Here is a 21,896-nt window from a genome sequence, read left to right on the forward strand (position 1 = left end):
TGTATGTAAGGACATGGCAGGTTATAACATAAGGGCCACTGCAGTAATATACAATTTACATGCAAGGTCATAAATACCATAGAGGCAAACCAACCAGGCAGAAGCCCATGGAGACGAGAGTCTGGCTCATAATTTCCATGTCTCCATTCCTTATAAGATGGGCTCTTGAACCAAAGGGCTCTTCCCCTTCGTAGTTACAGCAATATTAGCATGAAAGGAAGCAACTGAGTGGAGATCACATTGTCCTTCTTTCCAACTGGAGAGGGTCCTCTTGCTGGTGTGCGGCATAAACTAGCAAAGGATGGGGCACTATTCTGATTTTTTTTCTACCTCTTACCTTGTACAGATGTAGAAAAGTTTAACTTTCTGCAACAATTTACCTTGTCTGAAGCCATTGAAGAGCTATTGTTATCTTAATATAAAAGTCAATCTAAAGCAATTGAAAAGGCACAGAAAGTTATCATAACATGTTAAGTGTAAAGATAACCTTTGCTGCATCTGCGTGTATATCCTGGTGAGTATGCACATACCTAACCTATATGACGTAACATACTGGGAGTTGTGTTACCTCTGTAAGCTGCTCACGGTCTTCAATCCTACGAATTTCTTCCAGCTGCTGCTCAATCTGCTCCACACGTGATGCTCGAATCTGCCAAACCGAAATATGAATAAGCATGTATGACTGAAGGCATGATACAGGGTCCATAGATTTCTGCAATGCCCAACTGTAACCTCCGTTCACCTCCTATTTCATATAAATGATTGTGTACATTGGGAGCAGAAGTCCGCAGCAACAGATTAAGCTGCATCTTTGTGTGTAATACGTTGGGAAATAACGGTCATGTGAATGAGGCCTAATTGTTCAGCATTTCTATAAATGATCTGGAGGAGGGAATTGAAACTGTTCAAATTTGACGACGACACAAAGCTAGGAGAGATAGCTAACACTGAAGATCTGGACAAACTTGGAACAGTGGGCGACGACTAACAGAATTGTATTTAATAGGGAGAAAAGCAAAGTCCTACATCTGGGCAAGAAAAAAGCACATACGGAATTTGGCTGTGCAGCAGCAGATGTGGAAAAGACTTGGATATACTAATAGATCACAGACTGAACATGAGTCAACAATGTGATGCAGCAGCCAAAAAGGCAAACACAATTCTGGGATGTATTAAGAGAAGCATAGAGTCTAGATCACGTGAGGTCATTATCCCCCTCTACTCTTCCTTAGTCAGACCTCATCTGGAATACTGTGTCCAGTTCTGGGCACTCCGATTTAAAAAAGGTTGCCAGGGGAGGTGGTGAGTTTTTTCTTTAATGGAAATTTTGAGAGGTTGGAGAGACATCTGTCTAGGATGATTAGGTGATCCTACATTGAGCAGGGGGTTGGACCAGATGACCCTGGAGGTCCCGTCCAACTCTACAGTCTATAACTGTATGGTTCTATGATCTTTAGATGCATCTTGCGGAAATATTCCACGTGTGAAAGGCCCCTTAGTCCCTGTTTGACACGACTCTAGCAAGCCTGACATTCTGGTCTTAACAAATGCACCCGAGTCCAGTAATAATTCTGTAGGTGTAATGACACATGCTGCAAAATTATTATGTTTTTCTATCCCACAAAGTGAACACAGTAAAAAAAAAAGAAAACAGGCCAGAATAACTTTTTTTTTCACTCCACCAGAATATAATGAATATTTTTTTCATATATTACACATACTCTAAAAAAGTGCCATTGAAAAAAACAACTGATCCTGCAAAAATTAAAGGGGTTGTCCCGCGAAACAAAGTTGGGTTATACACTTCTGTATGGCCATATTAATGCACTTTGTAATGTACATCGTGCATTAATTATGAGCCATACAGAAGTTATTCACTTACCTGCTCCGTTGCTGGCGTCCCCGTCTCCATGGTGCCGTCTAATTTTCAGCGTCTAATCGCCCGATTAGACGCGCTTGCGCAGTCCGGTCTTCTCCCTTCTGAATGGGGCTGCTCGTGCCAGAGAGCTGCTCCTCGTAGCTCCGCCCCGTCACGTGTGCCGATTCCAGCCAATCAGGAGGCTGGAATCGGCAATGGACCGCACAGAAGACCTGCGGTCCACCGAGGGTGAAGATCCCGGCGGCCATCTTCGCAAGGTAAGTAAGAAGTCACCGGAGCGCGGGGATTGGGGTAAGTACTATCCTTTTTTTTTTTTAAACCCCTGCATCGGGTTTGTCTCGCGCCGAACGGGGGGGGCTATTGAAAAAAAAAAAAAAAACGTTTCGGCGCAGGACAACCCCTTTAAGTCTTCATACAGCTATTTTGGGCTCAAGGAAAATGGCGATGGTAAAACTAAAAAATGCGAAGTTCACAAAGCCCAAAAAAACTGATTCAAAATCCACACTTTTGGTGCCAATTTGGACATGAATTTTAGTGCAGATCCAAGCAAACTTCATCCTCTCTATTGAAAAGATTGGAAAAGTAAGTGGTACTAATACTAAACAGCAGGAGGGTCAATTTTCTACTAATTCATATGGCTGTGTATAGGAAGAGCATGTTAGAGAGCAGAGTCTCTCAGACGTAACGATGGTCAGAGGTTCACCAGTCTGAAAAACTCCTTTATAAATTGTGGAACAATTTCAGAAAAATGTTCCTCAATATAAAATTGCAAAGACTTTGAATTTCCCACGATCTACAGTATATAATATCATCAGAAGATTCAGAGAATCTGGAGAAATCATGTGCACAAGGGACAAGGGCAATGGTCAATATTGGATGCTCGAGATCTATGGGCCCTCAGGCGCCACTGCATTAAAAACAGGCATGATTCTGTAACGGAATCACTGCATGGGTTCAGGAATACTTCCAGAAATCATCGTCTGTACACACAGTTCTCTGTGTAATTCACAGATGCAAGTTAAAGCTGTATCATGCAGAGAAGAAGCCGTATATCAACACAATCCAGAAACATCTGCATCTTCTCTGGGCCAAAGCTCATTAAAAATGGACTGAGACAAAATGGAAAACTGTTCTGTGGTCAAATGTATCAGAATTTGGCGTTCTTTTTGGAGACCACGGATGCTATGTCTTGCGGACTCAAGAGGAGAGGAACCATCCAGCTTGTTATCAGCGCACAGTCCTGCATCTCTGATGGTATGGGGTTGTATTGGAGCCTCTAGCATGGGCAGCTTACACATCCTGACAGGCACTATCAATGCTGAATAGTATATGGAGGCTTTAGAACAACAGACGCTCCACCCAGACAACGTCTCTGTCAGGGAAGGCCTTGAAAAGTTCAGTAAAACAATGCTAAACCATATACTGCATCCATCACAACCGCATGGCCTCACAGAAGAGCCCGGGTGCTGCACCGGTCGCCTGCAGTCCAGACTGTCCACCAATAGGATACATTCGGCACATTATGAAATGAGAAATCTGGCAAAGACGACCGAGGACCGCGGGGCAGCTAGAACCCTACATCAGACAAGAAGGGGAGAACCTTCCTCTCCCAAAACTCCAGCAATTGGTCTCCTCACTTCCCAGACATTTACAGACTGTTGTAAAAGAGGGATACTACACAGCGGTAGACACAGCCCGCCCAACCTTTGTGAGATGTGTTGCTGCCGCCAATTTTCTAAAAGAGTTCATTTTATTTAATGAAATGGAAAAATGTAACCATTTCTCTTCTGATATGTTCTGTGTTCTCTTAAAGGGGTTGTCCCGCGCCGAAACGGGTTTTTTTTTTAAACCCCCCCCCCCCCCCCCCGTTCGGCGCGAGACAACCCCGATGCAGGGGTTAAAAAAACAAACCGCTCAGCGCTTACCTGAATCCCGGCGGTCCGGCGTCTTCATACTTACCTGCTGAAGATGGCCGCCGGGGTCTGCTCCCTCCGTGGACCGCAGCTCTTCTGTGCGGTCCATTGCCGATTCCAGCCTCCTGATTGGCTGGAATCGGCACGTGACGGGGCGGAGCTACACGGAGCCGGCATTCTGCACAAGTGGCTCCATTGAAGAGAGCAGAAGACCCGGACTGCGCAAGCGCGGCTAATTTGGCCATCGGAGGGCGAAAATTAGTCGGCTCCATGGGAACGAGGACGCCAGCAACGGAGCAGGTAAGTATAAAACTTTTTATAACTTCTGTATGGCTCATAATTAATGCACAATGTATATTACAAAGTGCATTAATATGGCCATACAGAAGTGTATAGACCCACTTGCTGCCGCGGGACAACCCCTTTAATACCTTATGGTTAGATGAGATTTCCAAATCATTGCATTGTTTTTTGCTTTATATTTATCTATATTTTACGCAGCGGCCCGACTTTTGCTTGGGGTTGTAGAGTCATTGTTTCTGGGACTATTTTATGTCTGGGAGTCATTGTTTTTGGATAATTCCCTGTATGGATAAATACTAAGTGTCAGCCCTCTGTAGGCGACCCGAGTCTTAGGACAGTTGCCCATGAGCATTACAATTACAGTGATAAGTGGCATCGCTGGAAGCTCACAGAGATAGGCTGGTTTGGAAGGTATGGCGGTAATATTTGTTGCGCCCCGTGCTTCCTTGCTTCCATACTGGGATCTCCTGAATCGCAGCTACCCATTGTTGTATTTCCTAGAGCTCAGTACGCCACTGCAGGTATACAGCTTCAGTTATCTCCTGCACCCCTGTCCAAACTTCTCCTGCAGGCTAATGGAAGCACTTGGTGTAATCATTTTATATCTGGGAATTGCAATTGGTGCAGTTTGTAACCCTTTTTTATAGCTTTACAGTATCTGTACATTGTAGTTGGTTGACAAGCCTTCCCGTTTCCCTGGCGTGGTATCTGTGCTTCCTTATAACAGCACTATGAGGATGGTCATCTATGTCTTATACGGTATGGAGCCAGGAGCCAATACACTCCAACAAGGAGCAGCAGTAATATTTGATGTAATCGTTCCCTGATCCGCTGTCATGGCTTCTTCACAAAGCTCCAAATAACCCGAGAACAGAAGCTCCAGCTAAGTGGCCGTATATGAAAATTTAATGACAGTTTCCATCTAGTAACTCTCCATCATTTAGCAGATCACACAGCATTTCTCCCATCTTCTAAGCGTTCTGTTTTCTGTTTTCCAGCACTATGAACTGAGCTCATTGGCTCCAGAAATGTTATGTACTCGCTCGGGCTCAACTTTGACTGAGTTACATAGACAAAGTAAATCTATTGTCTACACATGAGATCCCCGGAGTTACACCCATTGTTAGGGCTTTGTACTACATCCGAGTAGTATGAGGCTGTGATACGGCACTGACTGCATTCTGCTGGGCTATACGAGGTCTTCGATTTCACACAAAGGCATTGCTGTATCATGGAGGTACATGTCTGTAATATGGGCTGGACAGAGGCATCATACACAAACTGCCTATCGCTCCATACTCTGGACATGCTCCAGGCACGCCACAATCCAATCGCAGAAAGCAAGTTCATTTATAGTAGAGGGTTGGTCCTCAGTAAGTGACCTATATGCATTCTTTAAAATAATGCTGTTAAGATGCAGCCACACGGGCAAGCTGTGGCACGGAGTCTAAACGGCCTGAGACGTACAAAAACAACCCAGTTCATGCAGAACTGCGCTTCGTACCTGGCGGTGTATTTGGGCATACAGCCATCTGTAAGCGCCCTTATACAGAGAGGAGCGGGAATGCATGGAGGTGTCATGCTCCACCATAAAGTATGCAAGTAATGGGCATGTTTATTGCATAAAGAAATAGATCTAATCATGTCCCCGAGAGCTCTGTCACTCTTTCACTTTGCATGCAAAAAGCAATTTTCCACAATCAGGTGATCTTAATTTTGGCACTTTTTGTACATTTTGTGTTTTTCCTGGTAAAGACAAACCAGACTTAGATCATTCAGTGTTTTCATAAAAACTGACCCCAAAACCCACAATGACCATAATACTCTAGTTGTAGACTTTACTGTAAACTGAAGTTACATCTGACCACAGTGTTTTTGAGAAAAAAGTTGACAAAAATGCCATAAAAATATCACTGCCAAAACAAGGGCTGCTTGTACAGAACCGCTCTCCATTCTGCCTCGCAGAGGGGGATTCCAACTGGTTCCCCTCTATAATGTCCATGTACTCTGATAGGGCACATGGACACAACCTCTTTAATGATCATCGTTTATATGTGGACCAATAATGATCATCATTAGGTCTTTGGCCACCTTTACATACCTCCCATCCTCATAGACAAGATGCTAAGATGGCTGTGATGGGAGCTTGTAAGCCCACTTAGCTTATGTGCCCCGTGTGATGCAGAGTGTTAAGGCAGCAGTATGCAGTCCTAAGCTCTTGCTCATGACCTGAAGGTTGTGGGTTCAATCCCCACGTGGTTCAGGTAGCTGGCTCAAGGTTGACTCATCCTTCCATGGTCGGTAAAATGAGGACCCATTTTACTTGCTGGGGGGTAATAAATAAATAAATTACCTGAAATTTACGCTGCGGAATAAGTTAGCGCTACACAAATAACAAGTCCCTTTCCCCCTTATCTCCCCAAAACTAAGCTTGAGTCTGAATATACTATAAATGAGAAATGAAGAGTAGTTAATGAGCTCTGCAAGAAGCCATCAAATTCATCTCTGCTGATCTGTATCTGAGCCAAGGCAGGTTGTCTTCTTGGTACCCACTTTGGCATCCAGAACAAATGCCCTGCAAGTCCCTCTCTAACGTCACCCCTCGCCGGATGATATAGATGCCCCATTTTGGGCGGGTTCTGAGATAAATGTGACAGTTTTTTCCCAAACTGGACAAACTTCCTAGCTACATAACAACGAAGCAACATTTCTCTATTAGTATGAAGGTCACTTCACTTTTTCCCGGAGTGCAGTCAGCTTTCCAAAGTTGTTTTTTTAAACAAAAGGTCATTAATAGTTTTTTCCATAGTCTTTTTTTTTTTTATAGTTTTGAGACAATGACTTCTTCTGGACTGGGCAGCTTTTCTATCCATGCTTGGAGAACTGGACATCCTATAATTAGAGGAATGTAAGACCGCAGACTCTCTGATATAATTTTTACAGAACAGTGGTCATTGGAGGTGTAATTATACTGGGTACAGAGGTAGCAGCTGTACCTGAGCCCGTTAGGGTGCAGAAGCCTCTGATTTAACATTTGGTGGTCATCATACTTTATAGCCTCCTCCTTTATATGGTTGTTCCCAGCTGTTACGTCGTAGCTTGCATTAATTCCACATCTCTTTACTCTTGCCGTCGTTCCTACCTGAGCTCTTTGCATCATTTCATCTGCTGTGCCAAATTTTTCTTCCAACACACAACTCAGGTGCTCTGACTCAAACTCCAGCTGTTGTCGGATAAGGTCAATCTGCATGGAGAACTGGAACAGAGCACATAAAGTATAAAATTAGAGAAAAGTAGAAGCGTGCGGAGAATATATAAAGAACTGATCATGGAGAAAAGCCCCACGACCCCGATGATATCAAGGAAAATACAAGAAGAACACAAAGGTAGAAGACATAACGAGCAATGGTCACAATAGAATTATCTCCAGATCTACCTATTTGTATAACTACAAAGCAAATATAATAATGTGGAATCATGGGACAACAAAAAGATCTGAACCAAGACTAGCAAGTAATTGGTAGAGTAGAGGTGCGGATAAAAAAGCCCACAAAAGGACAAATCCGTGACTGCCTCCTAGTACAGCGTCATCGGGGAGCAATGCTGGCGAAACGCAGTTCTCACTATTTATGCCCTTATACATACAGTATGAATATCAGTGACGATAATGCTGATAAATGACATCTGTGTGTAAGCTCCATACCTTATGCCGATGCATCTCACTACATAATATGCATGTACTAAAGAAATGAAGAAAGGCACATGTGCACATAAGATAGTCAAGAGGCCATCAGTAGTGGATGCCCAGAATCAAGATGGAATTTTGCCAAACGGACCGCCGGAGTGTACATGAGCGCATCACGGCATCAGTTTGTACAGAGACATGGATGAGATAGGAGGTTTCAAATCTGAGCAGATTTAACAAGTAATCCATGCAATGTGAAAAACTATCATATATCAGTGCTATATAATAGATCCAAATACAACATGTAGTCATTTACAGCAAGGTTAGCCAAACGTGTCCCATAAGTGTATATGTTTGCATAGACCATAAAGCACCAGCAGCGACACGTAATGCAAATCTAAGGAATGTCAAGAATGTTGGCGACAAAGTCAACATGTGCCGCATGATCCAATATAAGAATGTAGCGGCCTAACTGTACTTGTTATACATAAGGCATGAACACAGCCAGGAATGGGGACGTATGTGCTGTATGACTGGCACTCACCAATCACGGTGCCACAGTTTAAGTCTTAGAAGAACTTACTGTCTCAACCTGGGGCAGTTCCTCCAAGCGCTTGGACAGGCTTTGAAGCTGGGAGTAGTACCAGAGCTTCTCCTTCTCCTCCTTGTCAATCTCCGCCAGCAGCAGAACTCTGACAAATTAAAGATGTTATTTCAAAACTTGACATAATGGCTGCTTGTCTAAAGATTGTTGACTTCTAGAATCAAACCAAAGTGACCAGGAATCCTGGATAACAAATGTGTAAGTCTCGTTATGCTAGTAATCCCACTTACTGAGATCTGCGTATGATACAATGATGGACTGTATTATCTAGCCATATAGCCTAGTCCCATATGAAGCTGAACTAGACATCAACTTGTCATTTAACTTTGTAACAAGCATGTATATTATAAGGCTTCTTTCTCAGTTCTTAAATGTACTGCCTAATGCTCTTCCTCATTTATACACCCGTGAATCTATCCTTGCCAAGCTCCTCACCGTTCCTTGTCCAGTTCTGCCTTCAGTATCCCACTGGACCGATTTTCTGCCCTTCCTTTCTTCTGAGAACTGTCTGTGTATATTGATGAAGTTCCAGAAGCCCGACCCAAGATAACATTAGGATCTGGAGGACTAATTCCTGAAGATGCATACTGGCCGTATAGACCAGAAATATCACCTTGAAGAACTGAAATAGAATGGAGCCCAGTGAATATAAAGAAAACTTTTTAAAGAAGTTTTAGGGTGGTTCCACATCTGCATGGTACCCTCGGGTCAGAGGTCCCTCCACAGATCCGACAGAAAATACCAGAAGAAATACCACTGCATGCAACGCTTTTTCTTCTCGCTAAAAGACAGGCAGCTCAGCAGATTGACCCCATTATAGTCAATAGGGTTTGTTCAGTTTCCGCTCAGCTGCCCATCTTTTAGCCGGAAGAAAAAAATTGCCTTCAGTATGTTTTGCCAGATCTGCAGCGTAACGGTTCCAAAGCAAATGTGAAACCTTCCTAAAACAGTAAAAAGTATACAGGAAGGAGGGGGCTTAAGTATTTGAAGGAGGAGGAGAGGATGGAGCCGCCAGGAAAGGAGGGGGGGGGGAATGTCTGATGTCAGCACACAGCTCTTACATCACTCCAGGAAGTACCCGCCCACTCAGCAAGCATTAAAGGTATAAAAATGTGCATTTACATACACCAAAAAAAGGAAGGAAAATGACTGCAAATTTCCAGGATATATACATCACATTGGGTTTTTTTGGCCTTTTGTTCCAATGGGTACTTAAATAAACTAAAGAGTCCCATGATTCAATACAGTAAATACCTGCATTTACAGGGGGTTGTAGCAGGATCACAAGTTATCCACTATCCACAGGGGATCTTTTCTGATTGGTGGGGTCTCACTGCTGAGACCCCCACCGATCTTGAGAACCTGCTCCAACCCCTTTGTGTTTCTCACCTTTCATTTGGTCCGATGCATCTGGCTGCAGCGTCGTCGTCCCAACATCCTGCTCAAGTTTGCCCTGAAGATGTTTTAAAACCTCCTAAAATTAAGATATGGTAAAACAAAGTTCATGGCTTTGACTGAGAATTGGATAATACAGACAACTATTTTTATGCATTTTGTAGAAGAAGCTGCACATCTACTGGGTGACTTCATGGCTTCAGGCCGCACAGCATACAGTCCATGTTTAGATACTCATTATCCAGACTAATTAAAGTTGCCAGTCAAGTGGAAGTGGAAATATAGGAAAATATGAATTAGACACAAATGTAATGAAGCCTGTGTCTGGGGGAACTTGGTGTGCTGACGGCGGGGCTCGAGGTGCTGGTGGCGGGGCTCAGTGTGGGCAATATTACATCAAACTGACAGCATTTTATCTTTGAGTAACTTCAACAAGCCTAAAGTCATCGTCATGTCAGAACACTCAACACACGGCGGATCTACTAACATGAAAGTGCGATAAAGTCACTGGAGTATTAAGTAACGGGGGATCATTTTTCTCATCCATTCACACTTATTTTCAGTATTGTGGACTGAGGATATTCGCTCACTTTCCCAAACCTCTTCTCCCTCTTAACGTAATAATAATAACTATAGACAACGACTGGCTTTTTAGTGGGGTTGGCCACAGCTGTATTAGACTTTATTTTAACACTTTTTTTAGAACTTTAAACCTTTGCCAAACTTCCCATGCTTTCCCACAAATGAAACTTTAAGGAGTCCTAGAAGGTGTCAAAAACAGGTTTAGAAATAAACCGGACTTAAATTAAGCGCCTTTCTCCGAAAAACCAATGCTGACGTGGAAAGCCACTTTCCACCACAAAGGATGCGACGTATCCCCATGCCGCACTCCACCCTGCCCCATCTGCCAGCACTAACGCAGCCTCCAGCCCATCCTGTAATCCTGACAGGAAAATGTCCAGCCTATCTCATTCAAATAAACCCCATCTCCCCTCAGAGCACTCCAATCCTTACCCTCCAACTCCCAGTGTCTAATTGAAACCCTCCCCTAAAGACTGCACAAATCTGGACATTTGTACATTTAGTCTTCCTAGCAATATCAATCCCCTCCGGGTTCCTTGACCTTCTCTGCACCCTCCTTGCCACTACGTCTGACCATACAAACACTACTCTCTCAAAGAAATGACTAGCCTTCGCAAACCACTCACATATGACCTATCTGCTTCTGACTTTCATCTACCCAAATGCTTCACCCCCTCCGCAGTCACACCACAAGCATCTGCCGTTGTAGCCACCCAATCATGAAAGAGTGGGTCCCGAACTCCTTAGGATCCAAACCCAACCGCTTAACACAAGACCTCAAAACCAACGAAAATTGGTAAACCGTTAATGGCAAACCCGAGCCGTGAAGTAACAGTCGTCCGTCCCCGGGATAGGTATTCACGAAAAAAAAACACTGGGCACCACTCTGACCCCAATGCATTTACAGATTACCATTCACCCTGGCCATATACATCAGATCCTTGTCACATCATTCACAGCCAATACTTCCCTAGATTACAATCCATCTGACTTCGTTTTGCTGACCGGAACCAATTCCCCCACTTGAAGGGCCACGAAAAATGCCAACGAAAACAGCAACGTCTCCTCCAAAAGGAGACATAACAGAGAAAAAGTGATAGGATGCCGTCTATCCACGAGTCTCTTTTCCTTCTTCCAATCTTTTATGATTTGCCTAAAAACGAAATCCTTCATAACATGTCTTACATGTCTTACTATGTAAACAAAGAAAAAAAGCGATACCCCACAAATCCTTCCATGCCACCCCCACTGCTACAGCTCTCCTGCACAGTCATGACAACATCTAAAGTCACTAACCATGCCTGCTCCAAATCTGGAAAAACCTCTCCAGCGCAGGCCAACCAGGATGACCATATGGCATTGTAGCCCTTCACGTACCGTCAGACACCAATGACCTAACCAGACTCAGCAGCTCGCTTCTACTATGTCCCACAAGGAAGTAGGGAAACATAGCACCTTTCAGGGGTAGCTCCCTGAACATCTACATCGGAAAGCGAGAAAGGGTATTAGCCACACCATTTTGATGTCCAAGGACATGTTTTGCTTTAAACCGCACAATGTATTGTAGGCACCACAACACCAGATGTTGCAACAGCGCTAAAACCGGAGGTGAAGAAGTCGTTTGTTTATTGATTGCTTGTACCACCATTACATTATCCGACCAAAAACAAATTCTCCGGTCCACCATGCTGGGACCCCACACATCCATGGCTATCACGATGGGGAATATCTCCAACAATGCAATGTTTTTCACCAACTGTGTTTTCCTTCCAGAACCTTGGCCAGGAAGACCTGTACTAATAGTTCTCAAAAATGACCCCGAAACCGACAGCTCCCGCTGCATCTGAAAACAAACTGAGCTCGCCCTTAGACCTCTCTTCTTTCTGACATATAACTTGCACATTAAACATTTTCAAAAATTTTTTCCATACATGTAGATTGGCTGTTATTGCCTGCGTTGTCCGCACAAAATGGTGGGGCTCACTTATACCTGCTGTTGCTAACAAAAGCCGTCTCGAAAAAAACGCGACCCGTGGGAAACATCTTACATGCAAAATTCAACATTCTCAACAAAATTTGTGCTTGGTGTAATGTGGCCTTCCGGCAACCGCTAACCGACTCCACCATTTGTTTTAATTGTGCCACCTTTTCGAACAGCAACCGAAAAATCATCTCAGCTGAGTCAATCTCGATACCCAAAAAAGTTAAACACAACAGGGGGCCAACTGTCTTCTCCTCTGACAGCGGTACGCCAATTTTCCTTATTAATTCCCGAAAAGACGACAACAGAAACTCGCACGCCAACAAATCTTTTGGGCCCATGAACAAAAAATCATCCAAATAGTGAATGGCCGATGTGATGTCCGTTTCGTAAATTGGCATCCATTCCAAAAAGGAACTAAACAGCTCAAAGTAATAGCACGAGATGGAGCATCCCATTGGCAGACACATAGCCACAAAAAAACTGTCCATCCAGCCTGCATCCCAAAAGGTGAAAGCAATTTGGATGGACCGGCAGCAAACGAAAAGAAGACTCTATGTTCGCCTTCGCCAAACAGGCTTCAATGCCCACTTGCTGCAATAAAAATACAGCACGATCGCAAGACGGGTACAAAACCGCGGCCTGTTCCTTTGATATGCCATCCTTTACCAAATCACCCGCCAGAAATGACAAGTTATGTACAAGCCAAAATTTGCCCATCGTCTTCTTTGGGACCAGGTCCAAAGGCGAGACGCGCAAATTATTATATAGTGGCTCCTGAAAAGGGCCCACCATACGACCTAAATCTACTTCTTTCAACAACTTTTCTCTCACTATTTCCACATTATTCATCACAGACATCAAATTTAACTTAAAAGCAATGAAGCCTGCGGGATAAAGAAATCCTTCCCAAATTCCTCCCTGAGAAAGCTTGCCTCCTGCTTCCTGTGGTACCTGTCGAACCATGGCCACAGAAGGCTGCCTCCCACTAGGGTTCGCCATTGTGCTGGGGTCACCAGCTGCAGCACTGTTGCTTTGCCTGCGGAAACACCGCACCGCAGTGTGTGACACCCCCCCCCCCCAACACTGAGCATTCATGCCTAAATTTACATATGCCAAAAAACCTACAATGTCCCTCGTTGTAAAGCCAACAATATCCATTGGGTCTTGGTGCCGCAGCTGCCGACTGCTGTCCAACTACAGTGGCTCCACTTGAAAAGGGCGCTTTTTGCGGCCGCTGCTGTAAAATCAGTTGTATCCACACGTCAGTCGCCTTACTCGCCCAACTGATATATTTTGAACCCGACATACAATGCCTAAAATCCTCATCATAGCACCAGCAAGCCGCTCCTCTGTGCAGCTTGTATGCGCTATATATGCTATTCATGTATTCCATCAATTCCAGGCCTTTCTGCGGTTGATGCTGGCACAAAAAGGCCTACAACCAATTCCCGAATGTTTTCACCACTCTTGTTTTTTTATCGCTTCCTCATTCCGAAAAACGTTCTTTGTCGATCGCCACACGCTCCACTATTAGTAGTGACCATATATCTATATAATGTCAGTCCTTGATCTTTTTCACCACATCCTTAGCCATGCCGACCCCTAATGGGGCTACTCCACAGAACATAGAATCAGCCAACCTTAAATCTTCAGAAGCTGATTCACCGCCCAGTGAACTGGGGACCTGTACCACACCACTGCCATCAGGTGAGCCCGAGCCCCCTGGATGGTTACAGGACACTAAAAGCCCTCTTTTTTGCTAAAATTGGTGTACTAGTGGTTTCAGCGCTACCATAAATTCCACATCACCACTAATAACCACAGATACAGTGTTTTTCCAAGCCTCGCGCCATGTAGACTCCCTGGCTCTTCCGTCCTCCAGGCCTGCCAAGGATGGAATTTGCACTGCTACAGAGGACTGCCTGCTTTTTCGCACCCACTCTTCCTCTCCAGCGTGCGACGCTGCTGCAGCGCTGCCATGACGTGGGATCCTCCAACTGTGCTGGACGCTGGCTCACCTGCTGCATCTCTGCCTCCTCTGCTCTGAATTCCTTGCTCATCCCCTGCTGTCCTCCCGCCGACCTTCTGCCCCCCTCCAATTCAATGCTGCCAGCCTCCTCACCGGCACCCAGCCCACCCTTGCCGCTTCTCCTCTTTGCCGCCGGACTGGGGTACAGATGCACCAGGGGGGTGCCGATATCTCCAAGGCCTTCCCCGCACCACACAGCCATCTTCAGCCACATGCCCCACTCCCGCATCTTTCGATCCTGCATTCGCTGATGACCAGCACTCCTCCAAGAACTTCTCCAGTCAAAGATGCTCTTGCTGCAACACCTCTTCCCGCATCTGGCCAAGTAAGTGCTCCATCTTCTTCAAGCTCTTGTCCGGTGTCCTCTTTCTTCTTCTCCAGCTCCGGACTGCTGTATAACTCCTCACTATCCTCTTCCTCTATTAACTCCTCCCTAACCCCTTACATATCTGGTCGCCCAATCCCATACTTTCTCCCAACATCCCTTCCCCCAGTCCATAGGCAGCTTCATTATACATAGTGCTGCCTTAGGGTGAATACCCACTTGCGTTTTTCTTGTGCGTTTTTTTCACGTGATTGTCAATGGGACTTTCTAATGTTAAAAACGCATCGCACAAAAATAGCAAAACACAAACTTGTGATGCATTTTTAACATATCAGAGGACAATACAGAGATCTCTTCCATCATCTATTATACCCAGGACTGTAACAAGGGGGCGCTCTAATAACTATGTATAATATATCAGCGCTCAGTGCAGAGATCTCTACCATCATCTATTATACCCAGGACTGTAACAAGGGGGCGCTCTAATAACTATGTATAATATATCAGCGGTCAGTACAGAGATCTCCCCCATCATCTATTATACCCAGGACTGTAACAAGGGGGCGCTCCAATAACTATGTATAATATATCAGGGGACAATACAGAAATCTCTCCCATCATCTATTATACCCAGGACTGTAACTAGGGGGCGCTCTAATAACTATGTATAATATATCAGCGGTCAGTACAGGGATCTCTCCCATCATCTATTATACCCAGGACTGTAACAAGGGGCGCACTAATAACTATGTATAGCTATATCAGGGGTCAGTACAGAGATCTCTCCCATCCTTTATTATACCCAGGACTGTAACAAGGGGGCGCTCTAATAACTATGTATAGATATATCAGGGGTCAGTACAGAGATCTCTCCCATCATCTATTATACCCAGGACTGTAACAAGGGGGCGCTCTAATAACTTTGTATAGATATATCAGGGTTCAGTACAGAGATCTCTCCCATCATCTATTATACCCAGGACTGTAACCAGGGGGCGCTCTAATAACTATGTATATCAGGGGTCAGTACAGAGATCTCTCCCATCATCTATTATACCCAGGACTGTAACAAGGGGGCGCTCTAATAACTATGTATAGATATATCAGGGGTCAGTACAGAGATCTCCTCCATCATCTATTTATACCCAGCACTGTAACAAGGGGGCGCTCTAAAAACTATGTATAGATATATCAGGGGTCAGTACAGAGATCTCTCCATCATCTATTATACCCAGGACTGTAACAAGGGGGCCCTCTAATAACTATGTCTAATATATCAGCGGTCAGTACAGAGATTTCTACCATCATCTATTATACCCAGGACTGTAACAAGGGGGCACTCTAATAACTATGTATAGATATATCAGGGGTCAGTACAGAGATCTCTCCCATCATCTATTTATACCCAGGACTGTAAGAAGGGGGCGCTCTAATAACTATGTATAGATATATCAGGGGTCAGTACAGAGATCTCTACCATCATCTATTATACCCAGGACTGTAACAAGGGGGCGCTCTAATAACTATGTATAATATATCAGGGGTCAGTACAGTGATCTCTCCCATAATCTATTTATACCCAGAACTGCAACAAGGGGGCGCTCTAATAACTATGTAAAATATATCAGGGTCAGCACAGAGATCTCTCATCATCTATTATACCCAGGACTATAACAAGGGGGCGCTCTAATAACTATGTATAGATATATCAGGGGTCAGTACAGAGATCTCTCCCATCATCTATTTATACCCGGGACTGTAACAAGGGGACTGTAAGAGCAGTGAGACTGTGGAACTCTCTGCCTGAGGGTGTGGTGATGATGAATATGATAGAAGAGTATAATAGAGGCCTGGATGTCTTTCTTGAGCGATACAATATTACATGTTATCTCATGGATTGCTTCAGAAGGGTCGGTGATCTGGGGCTTATTCCGATTGCCAGACTTTGAGTCTGGTAGGAATTTTTCCCCGTAATTGAGGAAAACTGGTCTCTACCTCATTAGGGTTTTTTTCCCCCTTCCTCTGGATCAACATAACAGGGGGGAGGGAGGGTAATAGGCTGAACAAGATGGACATATGTCTTTTTTCATCCTGACATACTATGTCACATGTGTATAGATAACACAGGATCAACCATTCACAATAGGTGATTGTCACAGCTCACCCCCTCCCCTCCCTGCAGAATGATCTTCGCACAGCACAGAGCATGTCTAGAACAATCCACCATAGAAGTCAATGCATCCCCTCCAGTCCATTGTATCAATGGCCCATGAGGCTGCTGTACAGAGCAGGAAGTGTCACCCTAGTAGTAGGTTTTGTTTTTAATTTATATGGTGACTTGGAGAGTTAAAGATAAATCACCAAAAGTAATAAATAACATGGAAACATGATTGGAATAACTGGTCGTTTTCGGATGCCACATTGCCTCTGATTTCCTGCAGTTTTGTGTCTGCAGCTCCTGCGAAGCTCCATGAGAGCCGACCAACAACGAGCCTGGTTACTCCGATCCTGCAGCCCTGCTCTCCCCTGTCTACTGCTTCTTAGTATACAAGTGGTAGATGACCAAGGAGTGGAGACATAGAGGGGAGGATGACTGCCGGACCGCACTAAGCAGGGACCGCTAGGGTCGGACATGATTAATTAGGACCATCACAAAATCCCTTAAAGGCGTTGTCTTGAGGAAGCAGTGAATTTTTTTTTGCCCAGTCCCCCTAATTAAGCATACATTACTAAGCCCCCCTGTAAATGACTTTTCTAGCTGGTTTGTACTTACAGTTCCAGCGTTTCAGCAACTTATAAAAATTTTCCCAAGATGGCCGCCAGCTCTTTTCCCGTCGCTTGCTGCAGCCCGACGTGCGCGCTCCCGAGACGCTACCAGCTGTGTCTTCCTGACAACCAGACGCCCCCCAGCCGCCGACCGGACCCCTGGATTGAACACGGCCGACCAGTCACCCACCGCCAGGCAGCAGGTATCCGGCGCAGCCCCCCCCCCCATCGCAGCGACAGCCCCCTCCGGCGCAGCGACAGCCCCCCCCATCACAGCGACAGTCCCCCCATCGCAGCGACAGCCCCCCCCCCGGCAAAGCGACAGCCCCCCCATCGCAGCGATAGTCCCCCCATCGCAGTGACAGCCCCCCCGGCACAGCGACAGCCCCCCCATCGCAGCGACAGCCCCCCCATCACAGCGGCAGCCCCCCCCGGCGCAGCGACAGCCCCCCCATCACAGCGGCAGCCCCCCCGGCGCAGCGACAGCCCCCCCATCACAGCGGCAGCCCCCCCCCCCCGGCACAGCGGCAGCCCCCCCATCACAGCGGCAGCCCCCCCCCCCCCCGGTGCAGCGGCAGCCCCCCCGGCCCATCACTTACCTGGGCGGCAGGACGGCAGGATGGCGGGACAGCTGGGCGGCTTCTTGGGACAGCTGGGCGGCTCTGCACCTTCCTCTAACAGAGGATGGTACAGAATGGCCGCTCCAGCGCGCTCCCGAGCAGTGACAGCTCGTCTGCGCAGAAGAGCTGTAGCGGGGAGCACACTGAAGCGGCTCGTGTTGAAAGGAGAAGAACGGACTGCGCAAGCGCGTCTAAAAAAGCAAGCTGCCAGCGAATTTAGACGGCACCATGGAGACGAGGACGCCAGCAACGGAGCAGGTAAGTGAATAACTTCTGTATGGCTCATAATTAATGCACGATGTACATTACAAAGTGCATTAATATGGCCATACAGAAGTGTATACCCCAACTTTGTTTCGCAGGACAACCCCTTTAATTGTTCTTTCAGGATGCATTGGAAAATAAGTGAAAAATTGATTGCAAAGGTCAAGATAGTCTTTAGCGTACAGTTATGTCATGGGGTGCGGAGTTTGTATGGAGGGGCAATGGGAGCCAATCTCGTTCCATAGAGTTCGGGTGCCGGCTGTCTTTGACAGCAGACACCCACCCACAGTAGCCACGATCAGTAGCAGCATTCAGCTGTTAACCCTTTAAATACCACTGTCCGTTCGCCAGTGGCATTTAAATGCCCCAATCGGTATTTCAGGGTCCTGAATGGCCCATCCCCGCGATAAGATTGTGATGTGCTCTTTGGTTGCCATGGCAATCTGGGACCTTCTGAAGGCCCCCAGGGCGGCCATGGCTAATATCTATCAAGCCATGCCTATGGTGTGGCATGAAAGACTGCTTGTCAGAACGCGGAATACTGTGATATTGCACTATAATCTTCGAGCGATGAATTGACTGTAAATTCAAAAAAAAGTTTTAGTAATTATTAGAAAAAAAATAAAAAGCAATAAAAGCTTTAAAAATAATCGAAACAAAAACGTAAACACATATTTGGTAATCGCTAGTAGAATTCTCCATGAATCTGGCGTACGGCCCTTATAGAGATTGTTCGCTCATGAAAAGATGAATTGTAGATGTCTGTGAGGCCCTGAAAGAAGGAAAGTCAGTCTTAGGTTTGGGCTTTGAGGTCCAGTTTGTTACCCAGCAATGTGACAGCAGCAATGTGGCGCTGCCCGTAGTGGCGTGACGCGCGGCCTGTGGATCACATGGGGTACTCCCCTTCTAATGAATGGGGCGGTTTAACCTCCTCTCCGGTAAAGGAGTTGGCTGTAACTACATCTTGTTGCAGATATGAGGTATTGCTGCGGAATGCAGCCGCCATGCAACACGCCTGCTGGGAACCGCGGGGCGTCAGACGTTCCTGCCCAGCCGGGAGATGACACAACCAAGAGCCTATGTCTCTAATTGTAAAGAGGGGAAAAAAGTTTTTTCCCGGCTAATAAGTGGGTCTCAGAGTGATAATTAACGTCAGAACAGTCTAGCCAAGCAATTATGGAAACTGCTGTTTGTAAATCTGTTCTCTTCGCTGACTGTTACCGAGCGCATGTGATACAACGAGCCCTGCTGTCCTCTACGGGTGCGTAATAAACGCTTTACATACGCGATTCCATTGCACATGTGCACCTCTTATACGCAGCGTTGCAGGGAGACCCTGCGGCGCACATTCACACGGTCAGTTATAGTCACGTCTCTCTGTTCTGGTTTTGGCGCACATTCACACGGTCAGTTATAGCCACGTCTCTCTGTTCTGGTTTTGGCGCACATTCACACGGTCAGTTATAGCCACGTCTCTCTGTTCTGGTTTTGGCACACATTCACACGGTCAGTTATAGTCACGTCTCTCTGTTCTGGTTTTGGCGCACATTCACACGGTCAGTTATAGCCACGTCTCTCTGTTCTGGTTTTGGCGCACATTCACACGGTCAGTTATAGTCACGGCTCTCTGTTCTGGTTTTGGCGCACATTCACACGGTCAGTTATAGTCACGTCTCTCTGTTCTGGTTTTGGCGCCCATTCACACGGTCAGTTATAGTCACGTCTCTCTGTTCTGGTTTTGGCGCACATTCACACGGTCAGTTATAGCCACGTCTCTTTGTTCTGGTTTTGGCGCACATTCACACGGTCAGTTATAGCCACGTCTCTTTGTTCTGGTTTTGGGGCACATTCACACGGTCAGTTATAGTCACGTCCCTCTGTTCTGGTTTTGGCGCACATTCACACGGTCAGTTATAGTCACGTCTCTCTGTTCTGGTTTTGGCGCACATTCACACGGTCAGTTATAGCCACGTCTCTCTGTTCTGGTTTTGGCGCACATTTACACGGTCAGTTATAGCCACGTCTCTCTGTTCTGGTTTTGGCGCACATTCACACGGTCAGTTATAGCCACGTCTCTCTGTTCTGGTTTTGGCGCACATTCACACGGTCAGTTATAGTCACGTCTCTCTGTTCTGGTTTTGGCGCACATTCACACGGTCAGTTATGGTCACGTCTCTCTGTTCTGGTTTTGGCGCACATTCACACGGTCAGTTATAGTCACGTCTCTCTGTTCTGGTTTTGGCGCACCTTCACACGGTCAGTTATAGCCACGTCTCTCTGTTCTGGTTTTGGCGCACATTCACACGGTCAGTTATAGTCACGTCTCTCTGTTCTGGTTTTGGCGCACATTCACACGGTCAGTTATAGCCACGTCTCTCTGTTCTGGTTTTGGCGCACATTCACACGGTCAGTTATAGCCACGTCTCTCTGTTCTGGTTTTGGCGCACATTCACACGGTCAGTTATAGTCACGTCTCTCTGTTCTGGTTTTGGCGCACATTCACACGGTCAGTTATAGCCACGTCTCTCTGTTCTGGTTTTGGCGCACATTCACACGGTCATTTATAGCCACGTCTCTCTGTTCTGGTTTTGGCGCACATTCACACGGTCAGTTATAGTCACGTCTCTCTGTTCTGGTTTTGGCGCACATTCACACGGTCAGTTATAGTCACGTCTCTCTGTTCTGGTTTTGGCGCACATTCACACGGTCAGTTATAGTCACGTCTCTTTGTTCTGGTTTTGGCGCACATTCACACGGTCAGTTATAGTCACGTCTCTCTGTTCTGGTTTTGGCGCACCTTCACACGGTCAGTTATAGTCACGTCTCTCTGTTCTGGTTTTGGCGCACATTCACACGGTCAGTTATAGCCACGTCTCTCTGTTCTGGTTTTGGCGCACATTCACACGGTCAGTTATAGCCACGTCTCTCTGTTCTGGTTTTGGCGCACATTCACACGGTCAGTTATAGCCACGTCTCTCTGTTCTGGTTTTGGCGCACATTCACACGGTCAGTTATAGCCACGTCTCTCTGTTCTGGTTTTGGCGCACATTCACACGGTCAGTTATAGTCACGTCTCTCTGTTCTGGTTTTGGCGCACATTCACACGGTCAGTTATAGCCACGTCTCTCTGTTCTGGTTTTGGCGCACATTCACACGGTCAGTTATAGCCACGTCTCTCTGTTCTGGTTTTGGCGCACATTCACACGGTCAGTTATAGTCACGTCTCTCTGTTCTGGTTTTGGCGCACATTCACACGGTCAGTTATAGCCACGTCTCTCTGTTCTGGTTTTGGCGCACATTCACACGGTCAGTTATAGCCACGTCTCTCTGTTCTGGTTTTGGCGCACATTCACACGGTCAGTTATAGCCACGTCTCTCTGTTCTGGTTTTGGCGCACATTCACACGGTCAGTTATAGTCACGTCTCTCTGTTCTGGTTTTGGCGCACATTCACACGGTCAGTTATAGCCACGTCTCTCTGTTCTGGTTTTGGCGCACATTCACACGGTCAGTTATAGTCACGTCTCTCTGTTCTGGTTTTGGCGCAC

The 21,896-nt window shown here is 46.0% G+C and overlaps 1 protein-coding gene across 1 annotated transcript in view; it reads right to left on the reverse strand.

Moving 5' to 3' along the window:
• The window catches only part of APC2 (APC regulator of WNT signaling pathway 2), a 69,753-nt gene that overhangs the window by 18,888 nt on the left and 28,969 nt on the right, over window positions 1-21,896 (reverse strand). The window contains exons 4-8 of the mRNA XM_066604702.1: window positions 9,774-9,858; window positions 8,820-9,006; window positions 8,364-8,472; window positions 7,238-7,351; window positions 569-649 (exon numbers count right to left, since the gene is read on the reverse strand). Of these exons, the coding sequence (XP_066460799.1) occupies window positions 569-649; window positions 7,238-7,351; window positions 8,364-8,472; window positions 8,820-9,006; window positions 9,774-9,858 (576 nt within the window). The remainder of the gene's footprint in view (window positions 1-568; window positions 650-7,237; window positions 7,352-8,363; window positions 8,473-8,819; window positions 9,007-9,773; window positions 9,859-21,896) is intronic.

Source organism: Eleutherodactylus coqui, chromosome 5, assembly GCF_035609145.1.
Source record: "Eleutherodactylus coqui strain aEleCoq1 chromosome 5, aEleCoq1.hap1, whole genome shotgun sequence".
In the NCBI taxonomy this organism is placed as follows: domain Eukaryota; kingdom Metazoa; phylum Chordata; class Amphibia; order Anura; family Eleutherodactylidae; genus Eleutherodactylus; species Eleutherodactylus coqui.